Below are 23070 nucleotides of genomic sequence, written 5' to 3' on the forward strand. Positions count from 1 at the left end.
TGGGGTGAGGGTGGTGTGGGGTGAGGGTGGTGTGGGGGAGAGGTTGGTGTGGGGTGAGGGTGGTGTGGGGTGAAGGTGGTGTGGGGGTGAGCATGCTGTGGGGTGAGGGTGGTGGGGGTGAGGGTGGTGTGGGGTGAGGGTGATGTGGGGTGAGGGTGGGGTGGGGGTGAGGGTGGTGTGGGGTGAGGGTGGTGTGGGGGTGAGGTTGGTGTGGGGGTGAGGGTGGTGTGGGGTGAGGGTGGTGTGGGGTGAGGGTGGTGTGGGGTAAGGGTGGTGTGGGGTAAGGGTGGTGTGGGGTGAGGGTGGTGTGTGGTGTGGGGGTGAGGTTGGTGTGGGGTGAGGGTGGTGTGGGGTGAGGGTGGTGTGGGGTGAGGTTGGTGTGGGGTGAGGGTAGTGTGGGGTGAGGGTGGTGTGGGGTGAGGGTGGTGTGGGGTAAGGGTGGTGTGGGGGTGAGGTTGGTGTGGGGTGAGGGTGATGTGGGGTGAGGGTGGTGTGGGGTGAGGGTGGTCTGGAGTGAGGTTTGTGTGGGGTGAGGGTGGTGTGGGGTGAGGGTGGTGTGGGGGTGAGGTTGGTGTTGGGTGAGGGTGGTGTGGTGTGAGGGTGGGGTAGGGTGAGGGTGGTGTGGGGGTGAGGTTGGTGTGGTGTGGGGTGAGGGTGGTGTGGGGTGAGGGTGGTGCGGGGTGAGGGTGGTGTGGGGGAGAGGTTGGTGTGGGGTGAGGGTGGTGTGGGGTGAAGGTGGTGTGGGGGTGAGCATGGTGTGGGGTGAGGGTGGTGGGGGTGAGGGTGGTGTGGGGTGAGGGTGATGTGGGGTGAGGGTGGGGTGGGGGTGAGGGTGGTGTGGGGTGAGGGTGGTGTGGGGGTGAGGTTGGTGTGGGGGTGAGGGTGGTGTGGGGTGAGGGTGGTGTGGGGTGAGGGTGGTGTGGGGTAAGGGTGGTGTGGGGTAAGGGTGTTGTGGGGTGAGGGTGGTGTGTGGTGTGGGGGTGAGGTTGGTGTGGGGTGAGGGTGGTGTGGGGTGAGGGTGGTGTGGGGTGAGGTTGGTGTGGGGTGAGGTTGGTGTGGGGTGAGGGTAGTGTGGGGTGAGGGTGGTGTGGGGTGAGGGTGGTGTGGGGTAAGGGTGGTGTGGGGGTGAGGTTGGTGTGGGGTGAGGGTGATGTGGGGTGAGGGTGGTCTGGAGTGAGATTTGTGTGGGGTGAGGGTGGTGTGGGGTGAGGGTGGTGTGGGGTGAGATTTGTGTGGGGTGAGGGTGGTCTGGAGTGAGATTTGTGTGGGGTGAGGGTGGTCTGGAGTGAGATTTGTGTGGGGTGAGGGTGGTGTGGGGTGAGGGTGGTGTGGGGTGAGGGTGGTCTGGAGTGAGATTTGTGTGGGGTGAGGGTGGTCTGGAGTGAGATTTGTGTGGGGTGAGGTTGGTGTTGGGTGAGGGTGGTGTGGTGTGAGGGTGGGGTAGGGTGAGGGTGGTGTGGGGGTGAGGTTGGTGTGGTGTGGGGTGAGGGTGGTGTGGGGTGAGGGTGGTGTGGGGTGAGGGTGGTGTGGGATGAGGGTGGTGTGGGGTGAGGGTGGTGTGGGGTAAGGGTGGTGTGGGGTAAGGGTGCATTAACACACGTGTCACGGGGAACTGCAATTCAGCAGGGTCTCACTTTCTCCCCCATGACCGTACGCCATCCCGGTGACCTCTCGTTCCTCTGGGCCGCCGACTACGTCCAGGGCCCTCTGCCCTACCATGGTGAGGGGCTGCAGATCTGGTGGTCCCCCGCCTGTCTTGTCCCGCTCCCGGCGGTTATGTAGCCTTGTCCTGAGGGGTAGAATACATAAGACGACAGTGTTTGATAGTCCGACACATACAGCCCAGGGGGTGGGTAGCTGGTGGCGTCAGTGGCCAGGGCACCCGTTTATGGCAGCTGGTATGGGGGGTTAGGGGGCAGTTATGGGTGTGTGGGGGGCCGGGGTTAGTGCCGGGGGGCACAGTGCTGCCTACTCACCCTGGCCGACCTGCAATGGTCGTGGAGTTTCTTCCTGCACTGCATGGGGGTCCGGACGACGCTGCCCGCAGCGCTCACCAACTCTGCCACCTGCGCCCAGGCACAACGAGCAGTAGCGGCTGGCAGCCTCCTTCCTGGGCCAGGGGACAAGGTCATTCGCTGCTCCTCCACCGAGTCCAAGAGGGTCTCCAGTTCATAGTCCGTGAACCTTGGAGCTGCTCTTCTTACAGCCACCTTGTTGGCTGGGATGGTTTGTGTGTGTGGGGGGAAGGATCGTTTAAGTGCGGCTACGGCTTGTCAGCCTCCCGAGTGTCAATCACGGACACGACGAATTGTATGTTCGCAAAAGCTTGAAACAAAATAAAGAAGTACCTATTTTCATGCATCCGTTTTCTGGTATCAGTTTTTAATGGCTGGTAAAGTCGCAAGCAGCTGCAAGAAGAAGACCGTTTTGGCCCATTGAGTCTGCACCCACACTCTGAAAGAGCATCGTACCTTTGCCCACTCCCCTGACTTTCTCTTTAACCCTACATAAGCTGCACATCTTTAGACATTAAGGGGTAATTTATCACGGCGAATCCACCTAGCCTGCATACCTTTGGACTGTGAGAGGAAACCGGAGCACCTGGAGGAAACCCATGCAGACACAGGAAGAACTTGCAGACTCCGCACAGACAGTGACCCAGCGGGGAATCGAACCTGAGACCCTGGCGCTGTGAGGCTGACCATAATCCCAATCGAAGAAGATTCAGCACTGGAAGCAAGGACGTGCAAGTTCAGAGCTTTAGAATTTAAGTGAGAATGGCCTAAAATCATGTTGGAAAGTGCATTTGATCTTCTAGAACTACTTAATATTAATGGGATTTATTTTGATCGACAGTAATGTATCTTTTTGAGTACAAATAAGCAGATTTTTAAAAAAATGTTAAATGTTTAAAAACTTGAGGGATGTTTTCGCACCATGTTTTTGTCAGTGCAAATTATCATTCTTTGTTTTTTAATATTACAGTGGCCCTGAATATTACGATTACGGACACGGAACGAGTGAAGAAATCTATGACAGTTACGGTAAATTCAGTTCCTTTTTCTTTTTGTTGAAGACAGAGTGAGCTCACATTAAATTAGGCTATTCTAGGGCAGCACGGTGGCGCAGTGGTTAGCATTGCTACCTCACGGTGCCAAGGCCCCAGGTTCGATCCCGGCTCTGGGTCACTGTGTGGAGTTTGCACATTCTCCCCGTGTTTGTGTGGGTTTCGCCCCCACAACCCAAAGATGTGCAGGGTAGGTGGATTGGCCACAATAAATTGCCCCTTAATTGGAAAAAGAAAATGAATTAGGTACACTAAATTTTTTTTTAAATTAGGCAATTCTTTCATTGGAGACAGGAAAGGGGAAGTTCACTAATCGGTCTCTGGGACAAAGGGGTCGCCCATTGACGAGAGGCCAAGTGAATTAGGCTTATGTTCTCTGCAGATTAGAAGAATGAGAGGTGATCTCATTGAGGCCAACAAAATTATGAGGGGGGTTAGGGTAAATGCTGGGAGATTGTTTCCATTGATCAAGGAATCTAGAACATGGAGTACAGTCTCAGGGCCTTTCGCTGGGATGAGGAGAAATTACTTCATTCAAATAGTGTGAATCTTTGGAATTCTTTCTGCCACATTTGTGAGTGTTCCATCAGTGAATGTATTTAAGGCTAGGAGAGGCTGATTTTTGGTCTCTCAGGGAATTAGGGGATACGGAGAGCGGTCGGGAAAATGGAGTTGAACCCCAAGATCAGCCATGATCATAATGGATTTTTGGATTCAGAATAGTTTATTGTCACATGTACCGAGGTACAGTGAAAAGTATTGTTCTGCGTGCAGCTCAGAGAGATCGTTGCATACATGAAAAATAAACATAGGGTATACATAAGTATATAATGTAAAAACATAGTCACAGGCATCGGGTGAAGCACACAGAAGTGTAGTATTAATCAATAGAGATAATGGGCGTCATTCTCCGACCCCCCGCCAGGTCGGAGAATGGCCGTAGGCCGCCGTGAATCCCGCCCCCGCCGAAGTCTCCGCTCCCGGAGATTGGGCGGGGGCCGGAATCGGGCCGCGCCGGTTGGCGGGACCCCCCGCTGCATTCTCCGGCCCGGATGGGCCGAAGTCCCGCCCAGAAATTGCCTGTCCCGCCGGCGTAAATCAAACCTGGTATTTACCGGCGGGACCAGGCGGCATGGACGGGCTCCGGGGTCCTGGGGGGGGGGGCGCGGGGCGATCTGACCCCGGGGGGTGCCCCCACGGTGGCCTGGCCCGCGATCGGGGCCCACTGATCCGCGGGCGGGCCTGTGCCGTGGGGGCACTCTTTCACTTCCGCCTCCGCCATGGCCTCCACCATGGCGGAGGCGGAAGAGACTCTCCCCACTGCGCATGCGCGGGAAACTGACAGCGGCCGCTGACGCTCCCGCGCATGCGCCGGGAAACTGACAGCGGCCGCTGACTCCCGCGCATGCGCCGCATTTCCGCGCCAGCTGGCGGGGCAACAAACGCCATTTCCGCCAGCTGGCGGGGCGGAAATCCCTCCGGCGTCGGCCTAGCCCCTCAATGTTGGGGCTAGGCCGCCAAAGATGCGGAGCATTCCGCACCTTTGGGCCGGCGCGATGCCCGTCTGATTCGCGCCGTCTTTGGCGCCAGTCGGCGGACATCGCGCCGTTGGGGGAGAATTTCGCCCAATATGTGAAGAGATCATTTCTGCCCATCAGAGGGTCGATCAGGAGTCTGGTAACAGCAGTGAAGAAGCTGATTTTCAACTTGTTCATGCATGTTCTCAGACTTTTGTATCTCCTGCCCGATGGAAGAAGTTGGAAGAGTGAGTAAGCCGGGTGGGAGGGATCTTTGATTATACTGCCCGCTTTCCCAAGGCAGCGGGAGGTGTAGATGGAATCAATGGATGGGACGCAGGCTCGCGTGATGGACTGGGCGGTGTTCATGACTCTCTGAAGTTTCCTGCGGTCTTGGGCCGAGCAGTTGCCATACCAGGCTGTGATGCAGCCCGATAGGATGCTTTCTATGGTGCATCTGTAAAAATTGGCAAGAATCAATGTGGACATGCCAAATTTCCTTAGTTTCCTGAGGAAGTATCGGAGTTGTTTTGCTTTCTTGATCATAGTGTCGACGTGGGTGGACCAGGACAGATTGTTGGTGATGAATGGTGGAGCAGGCTCGATGGGGTGAGTGGTCTAGTCCAGCTCCTATTTGTTGTATTCTCATGCTCCAAAATTCCTTACAGAATTCAAACAGTTAAGAAGAATTGCCATTGACTTGAATTTTATTTTTTATCTTTGGAAAAATGTAATTCATGGATAATGAGTAACCCAACAGAGACCCGACCACTTTAAGCGAAGAGGAAGACAGCTGTCAATCATACCAACTCATTAACATTCTGCCTCTGCATGACCACTCGTAAAAAGAGACTTCACCAACTGCTCTATCCAGCCCGTCTCACGCTTAAGGTGGAATTGTCCCATCCCCGGTTGGTGCCAGGCAGGAGCAGGGAATCAAGTGGGAGCCAAAAGGTCGGAAACCCGCCAGTCTAAAATCACATTGCAATTCTCCCAGTGGCCAGTTAGCGGTGGGTCACTCTTCCTGCTGGCTGGTGGTGTGAACACCGTTTCCATTCATTTGCATCTCATGACTGCTCATTAAAACAGGTGCCCACTGGCATCCGGTCAGGCCCTTCAAACTTGTGTCACACCAGTGAGAAATTACATCAGTCTAGAACCCGATTGCGAAAAGAGTGGCCCTTAGTTCACAAGAGAATGTGGGGTGAGTGCAACAACTTTCTGCCACAGCGCTGAGCTGCTCCTGATGCGTTGTTCGCACGCTGCCCGGGCAGACCAGTTCCTGCCCTCCATCTCCATGTCGAGCTCGTCTTCATGGACAGCACCGTGCTCCTGGACACAGGGACCCTCCTGTGTCACTGTTGCGGATCAGTACGAGGTGGAGTTGGGGGGTACAGGGGTATCCTTCCCCCCGGTGCCACACTCCGCACTGTGCTGTGGGACTTGTGCAGCCAGGACAACAAAGATCCGAGGTTCAATCAAGAATGGAGTGCGAGGTAAGGCGGGCGTGTGTGTGCAGGAGGGGGGAACGATGGCATGGGGTGAGAGGTGATGAAGACGGATGGCAATGTGGACAGAGGGCTATGCGAAATGGGGGGGAGGGGAGAGCTTACGATTGTAGGCAGGGGAGCAAGGAGGTGGATGGAGAATGGAAGGCAGAGGGAACAATGAGGGAAGCGAAGCTGAACCCCGACAAGGCTGTATGAAAAGCTCACAAACAAGGGCATCAAAGCGACAACACATTGTTTCCTGGAAAGGGTTGCACAAAAGCTCCAGATGTGGTGGGGAGAGGTCCAAGTGGGGCATTGATGCCTCTCAGGTGATGGACTTGAGGTAAGGGTGGTTGAATCAAGGACCAGACTTCTTCTTGAGGCTGCTAACCGTTCCCCTCTGGATTGCTGATATCGTGCACGGTCTGGTGAAGGTAGGTGGGCTGGAGAGAGTGATGTGAGTGTGCTGGACTGGTGTTTGAAAATGGCGCCAGGAGCTTTGAACCCATCAGCTGACGGCAGATGGACGAATCAGCCACCAGGTGACTCGGAGGGGAACTCGCCTGTGCATGATTAATGAGGTTCCAAGTGCAGAATCCGGTGAAGGCTGTCCTGGCCAGCGGGAATTTTAGAGCAGAATCTTACCAAAAAATGGCACTACCAATCCCGTCGAGAAAAACAGAGTGAATCCCTCTTGGGAGACAAAAGGTGCATGGGCATAGTTAATGCTGTCACTCTGCTGAGGTGGAGACTCTTAGAGCCGGGAACCAGCTACAAACAGATCGGGCCGCCATCTTTAAAGGGAGGCCCAACCAGCACTGCAGCCGATCGACCCCAGACCACATCTCGAAGTTCTCAGAGCTCCCTCCCGACAGCATCACCAGAAGTTCACGCCCTGCCACCCATGGCAGTCATCGTTAGCAGTGCCCCCCCACCACTCTCCACCTCCCATCCCCAACAGTCACCCACCCCCATCCCCTCAATGTCCACACTCCCAACCCCCCCCGGCCACAACACATATACGCACCCCACCCATGGGCTCCCACTAGGGTCCTGCCCTGGCACTGCCTCTTAGCACAGGTCGGCATTAGCAGGTTGACACCACCAAGTCCACTTCAGTAACATTGCTCGTCTCCACCCTACCTCAGCTCATTTGTTGCTAAAACTTTCATCCATGTCTTTGTTATCTATCGGCTCGTTTATTCAGATCCTCTACAGGCCAGCCTCCAGTATTCCACCCACCATAAACTAGAGTTCATCCTAACTTGTCCCAAATCCTCTTCATCCTTCATCCCTGTACTTACGGATTTGCATTGGCTCTCAGTTCCCAATCTCCCAATTTAGAAACATAGAAAATAGGAGCAAGAGTAGGCCATTGGGCCTGCTCCATCATTCAACATGATCATGGCTGATCCTCTATCTCAACACCATACTCCAGTGTTCTCCCCGTACCCCTTGACACCTTTAGAGGGCGTGATTCAGCGACTTTGTCGCGCCCGACTTGGTGTCCGGACAGGTCCGTTGAATGTTGCGAGAGACCTAGATAGAGATTCGCGATGCTCGAAATGTCTTATGAGATTCAACGGAATCTCGCATCGCGATCTGAATTTCGCTCTCGCTGGGCACCTTGGAATGTTTAACTGCTTTAAAGGCTCTGTGGATGCAGGTTAATGTCGATGCAGGTCCGTGTGTGTGCATGTGTGTTGGAAGGATGCAAACAGAGTCTGGAATAAGGAAAGGGATACAACTGGAAATATGAAAGAGATACAATTGATTTATGTCAGAAAAAGTCAACTTATCCCAACTAAGATAGGTCATTGTTGTAACTTCTCCACCAGAGACAATTGTAGAGTGACTCGGGAGCTGCTAGAATCTTATGTGGTCATAACTCTTAGTCATAAAGTATCAGTCACAAGCCAATGGTGGTTGCTGGTGATTTTTAGCCAGCAGGTTATGGGTTGATCTCCCTGATCAGAGATTTGACCACTAAAGTTGACTCTAAGCTTGACTGCCCTGTCCAACTTAGGGAGCACTGTATAGATGAACATACCAAGTAGGATTCTCCGATGCCGATATCATAATCGGCAATCAGACGGAGAATCCCTTGCGATGCCCAAATCGGGTAGGGCGCTAGTTTGACGCTGGTTTTTGAGTCTCCACCCCCTCCAAAATGGCGTCATTGTGACGCGTGGCGCACGCCGTTGAAACGGCATTGGCACGTCATCGGGACGTAATCCCACGATGTTCCGCCCCCAATGGGCTGAGTTCCCGACCGGGCGGTTGATGTGTGGTCTGAGCGGTCGCGAACCAGGTAGCTGCAGACTGTGTCCAGCACTGCCACACTTAGCCGGAAGCCGTGCAGCTGGCCAGGGCGGCTTCCATGAGGGCTGGGAGTACTGGTGGGGGGTGGCCAGGGAGTGGCCTGTGGGGCCGTATTTAGCAGGTTGGGTCCGCGCATGGCCAGCGCCATGTTGTACGGGGCGACCACTTCAGGTCGTCGCCATGCGCGGCCAGGGACACGACCATTCTTTGGCTGCTTTTGGGGTGGGAGCCGGGGGTTTCATCTGGTGCAGCTGCTAGCCCCTCCCTGGTCCCAGAATCGGTGAAGATTCAGCACCGATTTTGGCGCCGTAAAACGCCCGCGAGTTTTCCGTTTCGGCCGGCACTTAGCCGCTGAAACAAAGAATCCAGCCCACAATTTCAGATGAGATATTGGATCAACACCATATTTGCCCTCTCAGGTGAATGCTGAAGATCCCATGGCATCCACTTTGAAGAGGAAGAGGAAAGTTATCTTCCTGGGCAAATATTAATCCCTTAACCAACATCACTAAAGAAACAGATTATCTGGTCATTATCTGATTACGAGTGTGACTGCCATTCACACCCAAAGTGCTTCAAGATGTCTTGAGTTCCTGAAAGGCACAGAATAAATTCAAGCTTTCTTTTCTCTTGTGAAGAATATTGTGCCATTTCCTTAATGATTGTGACAAGGTGGATCTTTTGAATAAGAAACAAAGTGTGTGAGTTGAAAGGCGAAAGAATATTCCTGGCATTCTGAAATAAAACATAAAATGTACAGTAAGCGGATGAGACCCAATCAAGATTCAGGGCAGCTCTGATGGATAGATATTTAGTTGACATTGCAAGGCAGTGCTGAAGGAGTGCCACACTGCTGGAGGTGCCCTCTTTTGGCAGAGGTGTTTGACAGAAGTTCCGGGCTTAAATTTCATCTGGGGGGGAAGCTGTATCTCGATGCACTAATACACACCCTTGCGTTTCATAACAGGAAATCCGTTTTTTTCTCCACATTCCTGACCCCTGCGCCATTTTCCTCTGATCTTCTTGCAGATCAGGAATGCCACACCCACTGCCGCTGAGGTCATGTTCACTATTTTAAGTGAGGGACAAAAACCAAGGGCGGAATTCTCCGTCCCGCCAGACCAGTTTTCTGTGGGATGCTCTATCCCGGCAGCTGGCCAAAGGGGTTTCCCATTGTGGCCACCCCGATGCCATTGGGAAATTCGCGGGTGTGGGTGCGCTACTGGTGAAGTGGAGGATCCCGCCGATGGAGAATCCTGCCCCAGATTTTTCACTCGCTTACCGTTTTCATCTGGTGCTGTGACATTTTGGAAGTCCGTTAAAAACACCACCAGGTTTAAGAGTTGTAAAGAAAATGGAAAGCGTGCTTCGGAGTCTGGAACAAAACCAAGTGGAAAGTATTTTCATACCTTCAAATATCACTACTGGGTGCTGTATTGCAATGTAAATGTGTTTTTAATACAGTGATTTATCATAGGGATCTGTCCTTTAAAGGTAAGTTGACTCTTACATTGACCAACATTGTGTATTTGTTCACATACCTTCCAGTGCTTTTTCAATGGAGAAAGTAGCATAATGCAATGCAAAATGGTACAAGAGGTCCCATTGACCTGTGCTGTCATATTTTATTATGTGATATGACCCTGGTTGGTTTTTTTAAAGGATTGATTTTGACACAGGAAAAAATCGACACCTGAAAAATCCCAACCACCTGCTTCCTTACATTGATTGACAGGCACTTTGACATTGAAATGAGCACCTGCTGTTTTTCCTTTCCAGAGAGTAGATTATTATTTGGACAGCTGTGGTCATTCTCAATGTTTGGCTGAGTTTCAAGTGCTAATGGGGTTCAGAACAGTAGGTGTTCAATTCATCTGTGAATGAATGATAGTTTCAAGAAGTTGTAATAACATATTGTACCTTTCATGTGGTTTCTGGTTTGTTGAAACAAGCTAATAGGATTACATGTACTTTAAAATGGAAGAATGCATTTTCTTCTCAGCGTTAATGAAATTGAAGCTTTTAATAGTTGGTGAGAGGTTTCCCTCTCCACCCTAAGGAATGGAATATATTTCCCATTGATATTGTGAATCTGAGGACTGGACATAGTGCATATTGGGTGAGTGGCCATGGAGGATATATGGAGGGGGTTAGTGGGGGTTAGCGTGGGGGTGACTGGAGGTGTGAAGGTTAAGGTTTAGGGAGCTTTAAACAATGTTAGAAGCTGGAGTACTGTTTTGGGGAACAGAGGTGGGCCTTCTAACCATCCCACCTCCGCACCCACACTCCTCAAGGACTACAGTGCAGCTCGTGAATTTCACTGCAAACCCATCCTGGTGTGAAAAGACAAAAGCAGCATGTGAAGTCACACATTGGTCAGGTGTACACTTTGGGAAAACTGAAAGTATGCAAATTGAGTTTACCTGAGCCCAGGGAATGATTAGGTCTTCCATCTGTTCTCTCAGGTGGATGTAAAAGATCCTGAGCAGGAATATCCAATATTGGGGGTATGTCCCCACTCCAGCGTGAAAAGGCGGACAAATCACTCTGGACTTTACTGAAGAAAGTCCAGAGTGATTCTCCTACCTGGAGGGGGTTAGCAGGACCCCGGAGTGCTCCTCGCAGCTCTGGCTGCCGATATGGGGCCCTGGACTTCCGGTCGGGAGTCCGCACATGCGCACGGCGGACGTCCCGCTCGACATGGAGGACCCACACTGTGGACCGGCACCAAAAAGAAAGCCCCCCCCCCCCCGAGATCGTGAGCGCCCGCGGATCGGTGGCCCCTGATTGATAGCCTGGCCATCTGTGAGGCCCCCCCCCCCCCCCCCGCGAAGGTTCCCCTCCGTCCCCCACCAGGGCGGCCGCAGACTGAGTCCGCAGCCGCCACGCCGAGTTCCCGATGGGTGGGACCATGAGAGACCCACGCCATCGGGAACTCAGCCAGTTACACTTGGAGAATCGCCGCGAAGGCCTCTGTCAATGGTCCCCTACCCGCGCCGCTTAGACCGCGCGCGTGCGATTCGTGGCTATTCTCCGGGGACTCCCAATTTTTCCACACTCTCAATTCACCTAACAGCACGTCTTTCAGGACGGGGAGAACGTGCAGACTCCACACAGACAGTCATCCAACCGGAAATCGAACCTGGGACCCTGGTGCTGTGAAGCCAGAGTGCTACCCACTGTGCTACCATGCTGCCCATCTCCAACAATTGATGATAATTGCATAGTCACCCTTACTAAGACTAGCTTGAGACTAGCTTTTAGTGAACTGATTTTAAATCCTGTCAGTGTAAGTGGTGGGAATTCAACCTTCATCCCCGAGGCCTTGGGTCACTCTGTGCAGAGTTTGCACGTCCTCCCCGTGTCTACGTGCGTTTCCTCCGGGTGTTCCGGTTTCTTTCCAGTCCCAAAAAGACGGCTGTTAGGTGAATTGGACATTCTAAATTCTCCCTCTGTGTACCAGAACAGGTGCCGGAATGTGGCGACTAGGGGCTTTTCACAGTCACTTCATTGCAGTGTTAATGTAAGCCTACTTGTGCCAATAAAGATTATTTGTTTATTTTATTTTTTTAAATCCATCTGGTTAACTAATGGCCTTTAGGGAAGGAAATCTAGGGGCAGCACGGTGGGGCAGTGGGTTAGCCCTGCTGCCTCGCGGCGCCGAGGTCTCAGGTTCGATCCTGGCTTTGGGTCACTGTCCGTGTGGAGTTTGCACATTCTCCCCTTGTTTGCGTGGGTTTCGTCCCCACAAACCAAAGATGTGCAGGGCAGGTGGATTGGCCACGCTAAATTGACTCTTAATTGGAAAAAATGAATTGGCTACTCTAAATTTCTATTAAAAAAAAGGGAAGGAAATCTGCCTTCCTTACATAGTCTGGCCTACTTGTGACTCCAGACCCAGAGCACGATGGTTGACTCTTACCTGCCCTCTGGAATGGCCGCGCAAGGCAATAAATGTTGGCCTTGCCAGTGACGCAACAGCCCCTTAAAAAAAAACCATCAGGTTTGTGTTTATATATTTTTTTAAAGCTGGTATGTTTTGGTTGGCAGCCTTGCAAAATAAAAGGTGGAAAATTAATTATAGGGATGACCAGCTAAGTTGCACGTTTCGGCGGCTCCAGCTCGAACGGACCTTCGGGCTCTTTTAGAGCCCCAACGGGGAATCTTTTCGGGACAAAACCCGGTGTGGGGTGAGGCAACAGGGAGTCTCCCCCCCCCCCCCCCCCCCCCCCCCCAGCGAAAAAGAAAAATATCGGCGGCGGCGGCCAGATCTCGGAGAATCCTCGAGGACAGCGGCAGAAGGAAGAAAGGAGCAAGATGGCGTCGGAGGGAGCCCAGGCGACATGGGGACCGGACCAGGATGAATTTTTAAGACGGTGTGTGGAGCTGCTAAAAAAAGCAGGTGCTGGCCCCGATGCTACAAGCAATTGAGGGGCTTAAGGAGACACAAAAGACCCAGGAGATAGAGCTCCGTGTGGTGGAGCAGAAGGTGACTGACAACGAGGACGAGATCCTGGGCCTGGCGGTCAAAATGCAGACGCACCAGGCGCTCCATAGAAGTGCATTGAAAGGATTGAAGTCCTAGAAAACAGATCACGGAGAAAGAACCTCCGGATCCTGGGTGTCACCGAGGGAGTGGAAGGAGCTGACGGCGGGGCTTACGTGAGTACAATGCTACGCTCGCTAATGGGAGCTGAGGGACCTCGGGCCCCTTGGAAATGGAAGGGGTCCATCGGATCCCTGCGAGGAGACCAAAGGCGGGAGAACCACCTAGGGCGATGATCGTGCGATTTCACCGCTTCAATGATAGAGAGGCGGTTCTGAGATGGGCCAAGAAGGTACGGAGTAGTAGATGGGAGAGTGCGGTGGTACGAGTGTATCAGGATTGGAGTGCGGAGGCGGCGAGAAGGAGGGCGAGCTTCAATCGAGCCAAGGAGGTGCTGCACAAGAAGAAAGTGAAGTTCGGGATGTTGCAGCCGGCGCGACTGTGGGTCACGCACCAGGAGAGGCATTACTACTTCGAAACGGCGGAAGAAGCATGGACCTTCATTAAAAACAAGAAACTGGATCAGAACTGAGGGACTGATGTTGGAGGGGAAACGACAATGCTGATGTATATAGAAATGTAAATTGGGGCGGGGGGGACATTGAGAAATGTGGGCGCCAGTGGGGGGGAAGAAGAGACTCAGGTGGGGGATGGGGAATGGGAGTGGGGCAGCAGAGGGAGCTGCGCCACGAGGGGCGGGACGGCTCTAGAGAACACAAGGTTTCTTTTTCTTGTTCCCGCGTCAGAAAGATGATGGCAGGAAGATAGGCACAAGGTGGGTGGGAGTTCCTCACACGGGGGGGGTCAAGGAGAGAGCGGGAGAAGCCGGGGTCAGTTGAAGTCAGCTGACTTTCGGAAGCAATATGGGGGGAGTAACCATGATAGATGGGGGTCTAGCGGGGGGGGGGGGGGGGGGGGGATAACTGGGTTGCTGCTGCCGAGATCAAGAAGGAACTGGTAAAAGAAAAGGTGGTCGGGGGGCACATTGCATAGGTTAAATTTAACGCGGTTGGTGGAACAGATGGAGGAGGATTTCAAGAGATGGGATATGGTATCCCTGTCAATGGCAGGGAGGGTGCAGGCGGTTAAGATGGTGGTCCTCCCGAGATTCCTCTTTGTGTTTCAGTGCCTCCCGGTGGTGATCACGAAGGCTTTTTTTAAAAGGATTGAAAAGAGCATCATGGGTTTTGTGTGGGCCGGGAAGACCCCGAGAGTGAGGAAGGGATTCTTACAGCGTAGCAGGGATGGGGGGGGGGGCTGGCACTACCGAGCCTAAGTGAGTATTATTGGGCCGCTAATATTTCAATGGTGAGTAAGTGGATGGGAGAGGAGGAGGGAGCGGCGTGGAAGAGATTAGAGAGGGCGTCCTGTAGGAGGACTAGCCTACAGGCTATGGTGACAGCCCCATTGCCGTTCTCACCGAGGAACTACACCACAAGCCCGATGGTGGTGGCTACACTGAAGATTTGGGGACAGTGGAGACGGCATAGGGGAAAGACTGGAGCCTTGGAGGGGTCCCCGATAAGAAACAACCATAGGTTTGCCCCGGGGGGAATGGATGGGGGATATGGAATGTGGCAAAGAGCAGGAATAACGCAACTGAAAGATCTGTTTGTGGATGGGGAAGTTCGCGAGTCTGGGAGCGCTGACCGAGAAATATGGGTTGCCCCAAGGGAATGCATTCAGGTATATGCAACTGAGGGCTTTTGCGAGGCAACAGGTGAGGGAATTCCCGCAGCTCCCGACACAAGAGGTGCAGGACAGAGTGATCTCAAAGACATGGGTGGGGGATGGTAAGGTGTCAGATATATATAGGGAAATGAGGGACGAAGGGGAGACTATGGTAGATGAACTAAAAGGGAAATGGGAAGAAGAGCTGGGGAGGAGATCGAGGAGGGGCTGTGGGCAGATGCCCTAAGCAGGGTAAACTCGTCGTCCTCGTGGTGCCAGGCTAAGCCTGATTCAGTTTAAGGTATTACACAGGGCACATATGACTGGAGCACGGCTCAGTAAATTTTTTGGGGTGGAGGATAGGTGTGCGAGGTGCTCGAGAAGCCCAGCGAATCATACCCATATGTTTTGGTCATGCCCGGCACTACAGGGGTTTTGGATGGGGGTGACAAAGGTGCTTTCAAAAGTAGTAGGAGTCCGGGTCGAATCAAGCTGGGGGTTGGCTATATTTGGGGTTGCACAAGAGCCGGGAGTGCAGGAGGCGAGAGAGGCCGATGTTTTTGGCCTTTGCGTCCCTAGTAGCCCGGTGCAGGATATTGCTAATGTGGAAAGATCCAAGCCCCCGGGGGTGGAGACCTGGAATAAATGACATGGCGGGGTTTATAAAGCTAGAGCGGATTAAGTTCGTCCTAAGGGGGTCAGCTCAAGGGTTCACCAGGCGGTGGCAACCGTTCGTCGAATACCTCGCAGAAAGATAGACGGAATGGGAAAAAGAAGGCAGCAGCAGCAGCCCAGGATCGGGGGGGGGGGGGGGGGGGGGGGGGGGGGAGGAGGAACCAGAAGGACTCTCAGGGTTGTTAATATATACTGTATAGTATGTATAGGTCGTTGCTACAGATAATTATATATTGGACTGTTAAATTATATTTTTGGAGAGTGTTACTTGTGATAAGGCAGTTGCCAATTAGGGCTAGTTTTCATTTTTGTTATTTATTATTTATTCATTTTTTTTTTTGTTTATAAAATAGGTCATTGTTATTTGTGTTGTTATAATATTGTGTAAAGGATGCACAATGTACTGTGTTGGTTGACCAAAAATTTTCAATAAAATATTTAATAAAAAAAAAGAAAAGGTGGTCGGGGCGGGAATGCGCCGCCTGAGGGGGACGAGTGGGTGCGCGGGACCGGGACGTGGGACTGGCCCACAGAGGGTGATGGCTAGTCGACAGGGGGAGGGGGCGGGCAGCCCCCCAGTCCGGCTGATCACGTGGAACGTGAGAGGCCTAAATGGGCCGATTAAGAGGGCCCGAGTGTTCGCGCACTTAAAAGGACTGAAGGCAGACGTGGCCATGCTTCAGGAGACGCATCTGAAGGTGGCAGACCAGATTAGGTTAAGGAAAGGATGGGTGGGGGCAGGTGTTCCACTCGGGGCTGGACGCAAAAAAATAGGGGGGGTGGCCATATTGGTGGGGAAACGGGTGTCATTCGAGGCTAGGAACATTGTAGCGGACAGCAGTGGCAGATATGTGATGGTGAGCGGCAGACTGCAGGGAATGGAGGTCGTGTTGGTTAATGTATATGCCCCAGCTTGGGATGATGCGGGATTTATGAAGCAGATGCTGGGACGTATCCCGGACCTGGAGGTAGGAAACCTGATAATGGGGGGGGACTTCAACACCGTGCTGGACCCAGGGTTAGATAGATCTAGATCTAGGACGGAAGAAGGCCGGGCAGCGACCAAGGTGCTTAGGGGGTTTATGGACCAAATGGGGGGAGTGGATCCGTGGAGATTTGCTAGGCCGCTGGCAAAAGAGTTCTCCTTTTTCTCCCATGTCCATAAGGTGTACTCCCGGATAGATTTCTTCGTTTTGGGAAGGTCACTGATTTCGAGGGTGGAAGGAACTGAGTACTCAGCCATAGCTGTTTCAGACCATGCCCCACATTGGGTGGACCTGGAACTAGGAGAGGAGAGGGAGGCAGCGTCCACTCTGGCGACTGGATGTGGGATTATTGGCGGATGAGGGAGTCTGCGGAAGGGTGCGGGGATGTATCGAAAGATACCTGGAGGCCAACGACGACGGGGAGGTCCGAGTAGGAGTAGTATGGGAAGCACTAAAAGCAGTGGTCAGGGGAGGAGTTGATCTCCATCAGGGCTCACAAGGGGAAAACGGAGGCCAAAGAAAGGGAAAGGGAAAGACTACTGGGGAGATTTTGAGGGTAGATAAAAAATATGTGGAGGCTCCGGATGAAGGACTATACAGGGAGAGGCGACGACTCCAGACGGAGTTTGACCTGCTGACCACAGGGAGGGCAGAGTCACAGTGGAGGAAGGCACAGGGGATGAGATATGAATATGGGGAAAAGGCGAGTCGCCTGTTGGCCCATCAGCTGCGAAAGAGGACAGCGGCGAAGGAGATAGGGGGAGTTAGGGATGAAACGGGCGCCATGGTGCGGAGAGCAGGGAAGATAAATGAGGTGTTTGAGACCTTTTACGAGAGGCTATATAGGTCCCAACCCCGGAGAGAAAAGAGGGGATGCAGCAGTTTCTGCACCAACTAAGGTTCCCGAAGGTGGAGGAGCAGGAGGTGGCAGGCCTGGGGGCGCCAATTGGGGTGGACGAGGTGACCAAAGGGCTGTGGAACATGCAGGCAGGGAAGGCCCCGGGACCAGATGGGTTCCCGGTGGAATTCTATAGAAAATATGTGGACTTGTTGGCCCCGCTGCTGGTAAGAACCTTTAACGAGGCCAGGGAAGGGGGGACCCTACCCCCGACAATGTTGGAGGCGACGATATCACTAATCTTGAAGCGAGATAAAGATCCGCCGCACTGCGGGTCCTATAGGCCTATCTCATTGCTAATGTGGACGCCAAGTTGCTGGCAAAGGTGCTGGCAATGAGGATGGAGGATTGTGTCCCGGGGGTGGTGCACGAAGATCAGACAGGGTTCGTAAAGGGGAGACAATTGAATGTCAACGTGCGACGGCTATTTGGGGTGATAATGATGCCCCCCAGCAGAGGGGGAGGCAGAGATAGTGGCGGCAATGGATGCAGAGAAGGCCTTTGATAGGGTGGAGTGGGAGTATCTATGGGAGGTGCTGAGGAGGTTCGGGTTTCGGGGAGGAGTTGTCAGCTGGGTTAAACTTCTCTATGGGGCCCCAACGGCAAGTGTGGTCACAAATCGGCAAAGGTCGGAGTATTTTCGACTACACAGGGGAACAAGACAGGGATGCCCGCTGTCCCCATTACTGTTCGCGCTGGCAATTGAACCACTGGCCTTAGCGCTGAGAGACTACAGAAAATGGAAAGGGGTTGGTTAGAGGGGGAGAGGAACACCGAGTGTCACTCTATGCGGATGACCTACTGCTGTATGTGACGGATCCAGTGGGGGGGATGACAGAGGTCATGCAGATATTGAGGGAGTTTGGAGCTTTCTCGGGATATAGGCTTAACATGGGAAAGAGTGAGCTTTTTGTGATACACCCTGGGGACCAGAGTAGAGGGATAGATGGCCTACCGCTAAGGAGAGTGGAAAGAAACTTCGATACCTGGGGATTCAGATAGCCAGGAGCTGGGGAACCTTACACAGACTCAATCTGACACGGCTGGTGGAACAAATGGAAGAGGATTTCAAAAGGTGGGACATGCAGCCGCTGTCACTGGCGGGCAGAGTGCAGGCAATTAAGATGATGGTCCTCCCGAGGTTCCTATTTGGTGTTCCAATGTCTCCCTATACTGATCACTAAGGCCTTCTTTAAAAAAATAGATAGGAGCATCACGAGCTTCGTGTGGGCAGGGAAGGCCCCGAGGGTAAGGAGGGGGTTCCTACAACGTAGCAGAGACAGGGGGGGGGACTGGCATTGCCGAATTTGGGCGACTACTATTGGGCCGCCAACGTGGCAGTGATTCGTAATGGATGATAGAGGGAGAGGGAGCGGCGTGGAAAAGGTTGGAGATGAAGTCCTGCAAAGGGACGAGCTTGAAGGCGCTGGTGACGGCGCCATTACCGCTCTCCCCGAAAAAGTTTACCACGAACCCAGTGGTGGCGGCAACATTAAGTATCTGGGGGCAATGGAGGCGACAGAGGGGTGTACTGGGAGCTTCGGTGTGGTCCCCGATCAGGAACAACCATCGGTTTGCCCCAGGGAGGCTGGACGGAGGATTCCAGAGATGGCACCGGGCAGGAATCAGGAGAGTGGGAGACTTATTTATAGATGGGACGTTTGCGAGTTTGGGAGCGCTTGAGGAAAAGTATGAGCTGCCCCTGGGAAATACCTTTTGGTACATGCAGGTGAGAGCGTTCACGAGACAACTGGTGAGGGACCTTTCCGCTGCTCCCGACACAAGGGATCCAGGACAGGGTGCTTTCGGGTGGGTGGGTCGGGGAGGGCCAAGTGTCCGAGATATACCGGGAGATGAGAGAAGAGGGGGAGGAGCTGGTGGACGAACTGAAGGGGAAAATGGGAAGAAGAGCTCGGGGAGGAGATTGAGGAGGGTTTGTGGGCTGATGCCCTAAGCAGGGGTAAATTTCTCTTCCTCGTGTGCCAGGCTTAGCCTGATCCAATTTAAGGTGCTGCATAGAGCACACATAACGGGAGCAAGGTTGAGCAGGTTCTTCGGAGTGGAGGACAAGTGTGGGAGGTGTGGGGGAAGCCCGGCGAACCACACACATATGTTTTCGTCGTGTCCGGCACTGGAGGGGTATTGGAGGGGAGCGACGGGAGTGATCTCGAAGGTGGTGAAGGTCCGGGTCAAGCCAGGCTGGGGGTTAGCTATATTTGGAGTAGCGGATGAGCCGGGAGTGCAGGAGGCGAAAGAGGCCGATGTCGTGGCCTTTGCGTCCCTAGTAGCCCGGCGTAGGATTTTACTCATGTGGAAGGAAGCGAAACTCCCCGGCCTGGAGACCTGGATAAACGATATGGCGGGGTTCATAAAACTGGAGCGGATGAAGTTTGCGCTGAGAGGATCGGCTCAAGGGTTCACCAGGCGGTGGCAACCGTTCCTCGACTATTTCGCGGAACGTTAGGGGGAAGATAGATAGCCAGCAGCAGCAGCCTTGGGGGGGGCGGTGGGGGGGTAAATTGGTTGTGTTCTAGATGGGGAGAGGGGGTGGGGGAGCATTACTTCATGTTATTTGGTTAGTTTACTATATTATTTAAACAATGTTATATAGCAGGTATCATGCTACCATTTTGTGTTGATTTGTAAGGGAAAAAATTGTGTTTGAAAACTTAAATAAAATATATTTTTTTAAAAAAGAAAATTAATTATAGGGCAAGTGAAACATGTGGATTTAACACACAAAGGTCTCTTGAAAAACATATTACCGAGAACCTTAATCAAGGATATTCAAGGGTAGGACTGTGTTCATTGCATAATGCGACACATTCATTTTGTGCAAAGATGCTTGACTGAGTAGCATGGCAGTGTGAAAAGCAGCATTACGTTGATTAATACTTGACACCAGCAAAGCAGGTGCGGCTGAATGGGAACTGTCAGTCATGTAGACTAAATACTGTAAGTTACACTTAGATTTTTTAATAGAAGTATTGAACTGCTTCAACATGACACAGAATACAGATTAATAGACTGCGATGTGGATACAGGTAGTGCCATTTGATTTGTTTTTAATAGCTGCGCTGTCGGGGTATATTGGCATTAACATGGACCATGTTCACTTTCTGAGCGGAATGCTCAGATTTCAATTCTTGCAGGCTCGTTTTCTCCAGGAAAAAGTCAAATTGGAGGCAACTGTAAGTCAGCAATAATCGGAGACACAAGGTCTGTTCCCTGTACCGAGTCTGCACATGGAAATGGAACAGCAGTTCTCTCAGCCCTCTGTAGCCTTATTTTCACAAGACACCCCAAACCCCTTTTCCCCACCTAAGCTTGGATTTAGCAGATTGCACACTGTTTACGGAAAAAGTAGAAAGAAGTGCTTGCATTTAAATAGCGCCTTGCATCACCTCAGCATATCCCAGAGAGAATTACAGCCAATTAGGTATCTTCAAAAGACTGACGGTATGGCAGACTGGGCATATAAAGCTCCCTCAAAGAGCAATCAGATAATGATCTGATCACCCCTTTCACAGTGCGGTGGCTGAGGAATCAGTATCGGCCAGGGTAAGGAGAATGCCTCGGTCCTTCTTCAAAATAGTGGCAGGGAATCTCTTGCCAGGAGAGGAGTGGGAGCTCCAGTTTAACTTTTCAGCTGAAAGATGGCACCTGTGACAGTGCAGCACTGCCTCAGCACCTCGCTGGAACATCAATCGGCATTATTTGCTCAGGGCTCTGCAGTGGGATTAGCCCATGACTCTGTGACTCAGGGGTGAGAGTGCTGTCCCACCGGGTTGACACTATTAAATAAAATCATAGAATCATAGAATTTACAGTACAGAAGGAGGCTATTCGACCCATCGAGCCTGCACCCGATCCTTGGAAAGAGCACCCTACCCAAGCCCCTACCTCCACCCTATCCCCTCACCGTCCACGCTATCCCCGTAACCCCACCTACCTTTTTTTTTTGACACTAGATTTTGGGGGGGGCAATAATCTACCATAGCCAATCCACCTAACTTGCACATCTTTGGACAGTGGGAGGAAACCGGAGCACCCGGAGGAAACGCAGACCTGGGTAGAATGTGCAGACTCCGCACAGACAGTGACCCAAGGTGGGAATCGCACCTGGAACCCTGAGCTGCGAGGCAACTGTGCTAAATGTGCTACCGTGCTGGCCTATTTGCTTAATTGCTTATTCAATTCACCGAATCACCTGATTTATCATGATGTAATTTCCTTTCTTCAATATTAGATGAAAGCCTGGGTGTTGTGGCAGGGTCTACACTGTCCTCCTCACAGTTTACAGTACTTCCAAGTTTTGTATCATCCGGAAACTTTGAAATTTTCCCTGCACACCAAGATCAAGATCATTAATATCAATCAGGAAAAGCAAGGGTCCCAATATCGACCCCTGGGGAAAACCATTGCAAACGTTCTTCCAGCCTGAAAAATATTCATTCCCCAAAACTCTTTGTTTCCTATTATTCAGCTGATTTTGTATAATAACAACCCATCCGGTTCACTCAGGACCTTTACGGGAGGAAATGTGCCATACTTAACCTAATCTGGTCTACATGCGACTCCAGGCCTACAGAAATATTGTTGACTCTTAACTGCCCTCTGAAATGGCCAGCAAGCTGCTCAGTGATGCCCACGCCTCATGTAAGAATACATTGTTTTAAATGCACTACATTGGTGCAAGATGTTGTTTTTGATCAAATTGAACATGGTAAGAATATGCATCTTTAAATCCCATAGACTCCCATAGAATCCCTACAGTGCAGAAGGAGGCCATTCGGCCCATCGAGTCTGCACCGACCCTTCAAATGAGCATTCTCCCCATGCCCACTCCCTCTATCCCCATAACGCCATAACCTAACCTGCACATCCCTGGACACTAAGCAGCCAATCCACCTAATACGCAGATTTTTGGGCTGTGGAAGGAAAATGGAGCACCCTGAGGTAACCCACGCGGACAGGGGAGAACATGCAAACTCCACACAGACCGTGTGAGGCAACAGTGCTAACCATTGTGCAAATCATCGCATTTTCTCAATAGAAATGCTGTAAAAACATCCAGCTGAATCAGTATCACATATCGTATGCTGGATAAGATGGTGAGCTTTTAACTTTTAACCACATTTTTCTAGATCCATGATGTTAACATTCATGATGTTGGCATTCTTGCATATAGCGAAGTAACAGTGTGATACAAAATGTTGTAAATCCAGTGTTGGCTGAATGGCTTGATGACAGCCTTTCACATATCTGTGTCAGACCCATAAATCTTCATGGTTAATAAACCAACGGATATCTTAAATTCAACTGTAAACGCAGGCCATTTTGAACGTTTGTTTAATGGCACAGGTTGCTGTCGATGTGAATGGAGTAAGCAAGTTGAGTTTTGCTGCGATTGGAAGAAGCTGGAGAATCAGAGAGGAGTGAGAATGTGAGAGGGAGGGAGACTGTAAGAAAACCTGAGTCTTCTAAGATGGCAAGATTTTGTTTCATACTTAGGGGGCAGTACTGAAAGCTGTCAGCCAACTGTTCATTCCAGGAAATCCCAGTGAGAATATTACCCATCTCACGGCTGTGGTAGTCACCACTGATGTATATATTAGGTGCTTTGTGGTAAGGTCCTGTACTACAGGTACGGGGATAGTTCCCTGCCTGCTGGCTACGCCCAGTAGGCGGAGTATAAATATGTGTGCTCCTCGTACAGCAGCCATTTCGCCAGCTGTTGTAGGAGGCTACACATCTTAGTGTAATAAAGCCTCGATTGCATCCAACTCTCTTCTTTGTGTAACTGATTATGCATCAATTTATTGCACTAAAGTTTTCAGAAGATGGATCTCCGCATCAAGCCGGATCGCCTGCAGCTGGATCCGCAATCAGGCAATG

The 23070-nt window shown here is 51.9% G+C and overlaps 1 protein-coding gene across 8 annotated transcripts in view; it reads left to right on the plus strand.

Moving 5' to 3' along the window:
• Positions 1-23070, plus strand: part of LOC140410367 (KH domain-containing, RNA-binding, signal transduction-associated protein 2-like) — an 824701-nt gene that overhangs the window by 775676 nt on the left and 25955 nt on the right. For 5 of the 8 annotated variants that reach the window (XR_011940629.1, XR_011940628.1, XM_072498400.1 and 2 more), the window contains one exon: positions 2986-3044. The exons of the other annotated variants lie outside the window; for them this stretch is intronic. Coding sequence is in view for 3 of the 5 variants with exons in the window: in XM_072498400.1 (XP_072354501.1) it covers positions 2986-3044 (59 nt within the window). In the remaining 2 variants the exon portion in view is untranslated. The remainder of the gene's footprint in view (positions 1-2985; positions 3045-23070) is intronic. 8 annotated transcript variants of the gene reach the window in all.

The sequence above is a fragment of the Scyliorhinus torazame genome, chromosome 4 (genome assembly GCF_047496885.1).
Source record: "Scyliorhinus torazame isolate Kashiwa2021f chromosome 4, sScyTor2.1, whole genome shotgun sequence".
Classification (NCBI taxonomy): Eukaryota; Metazoa; Chordata; class Chondrichthyes; order Carcharhiniformes; family Scyliorhinidae; genus Scyliorhinus; species Scyliorhinus torazame.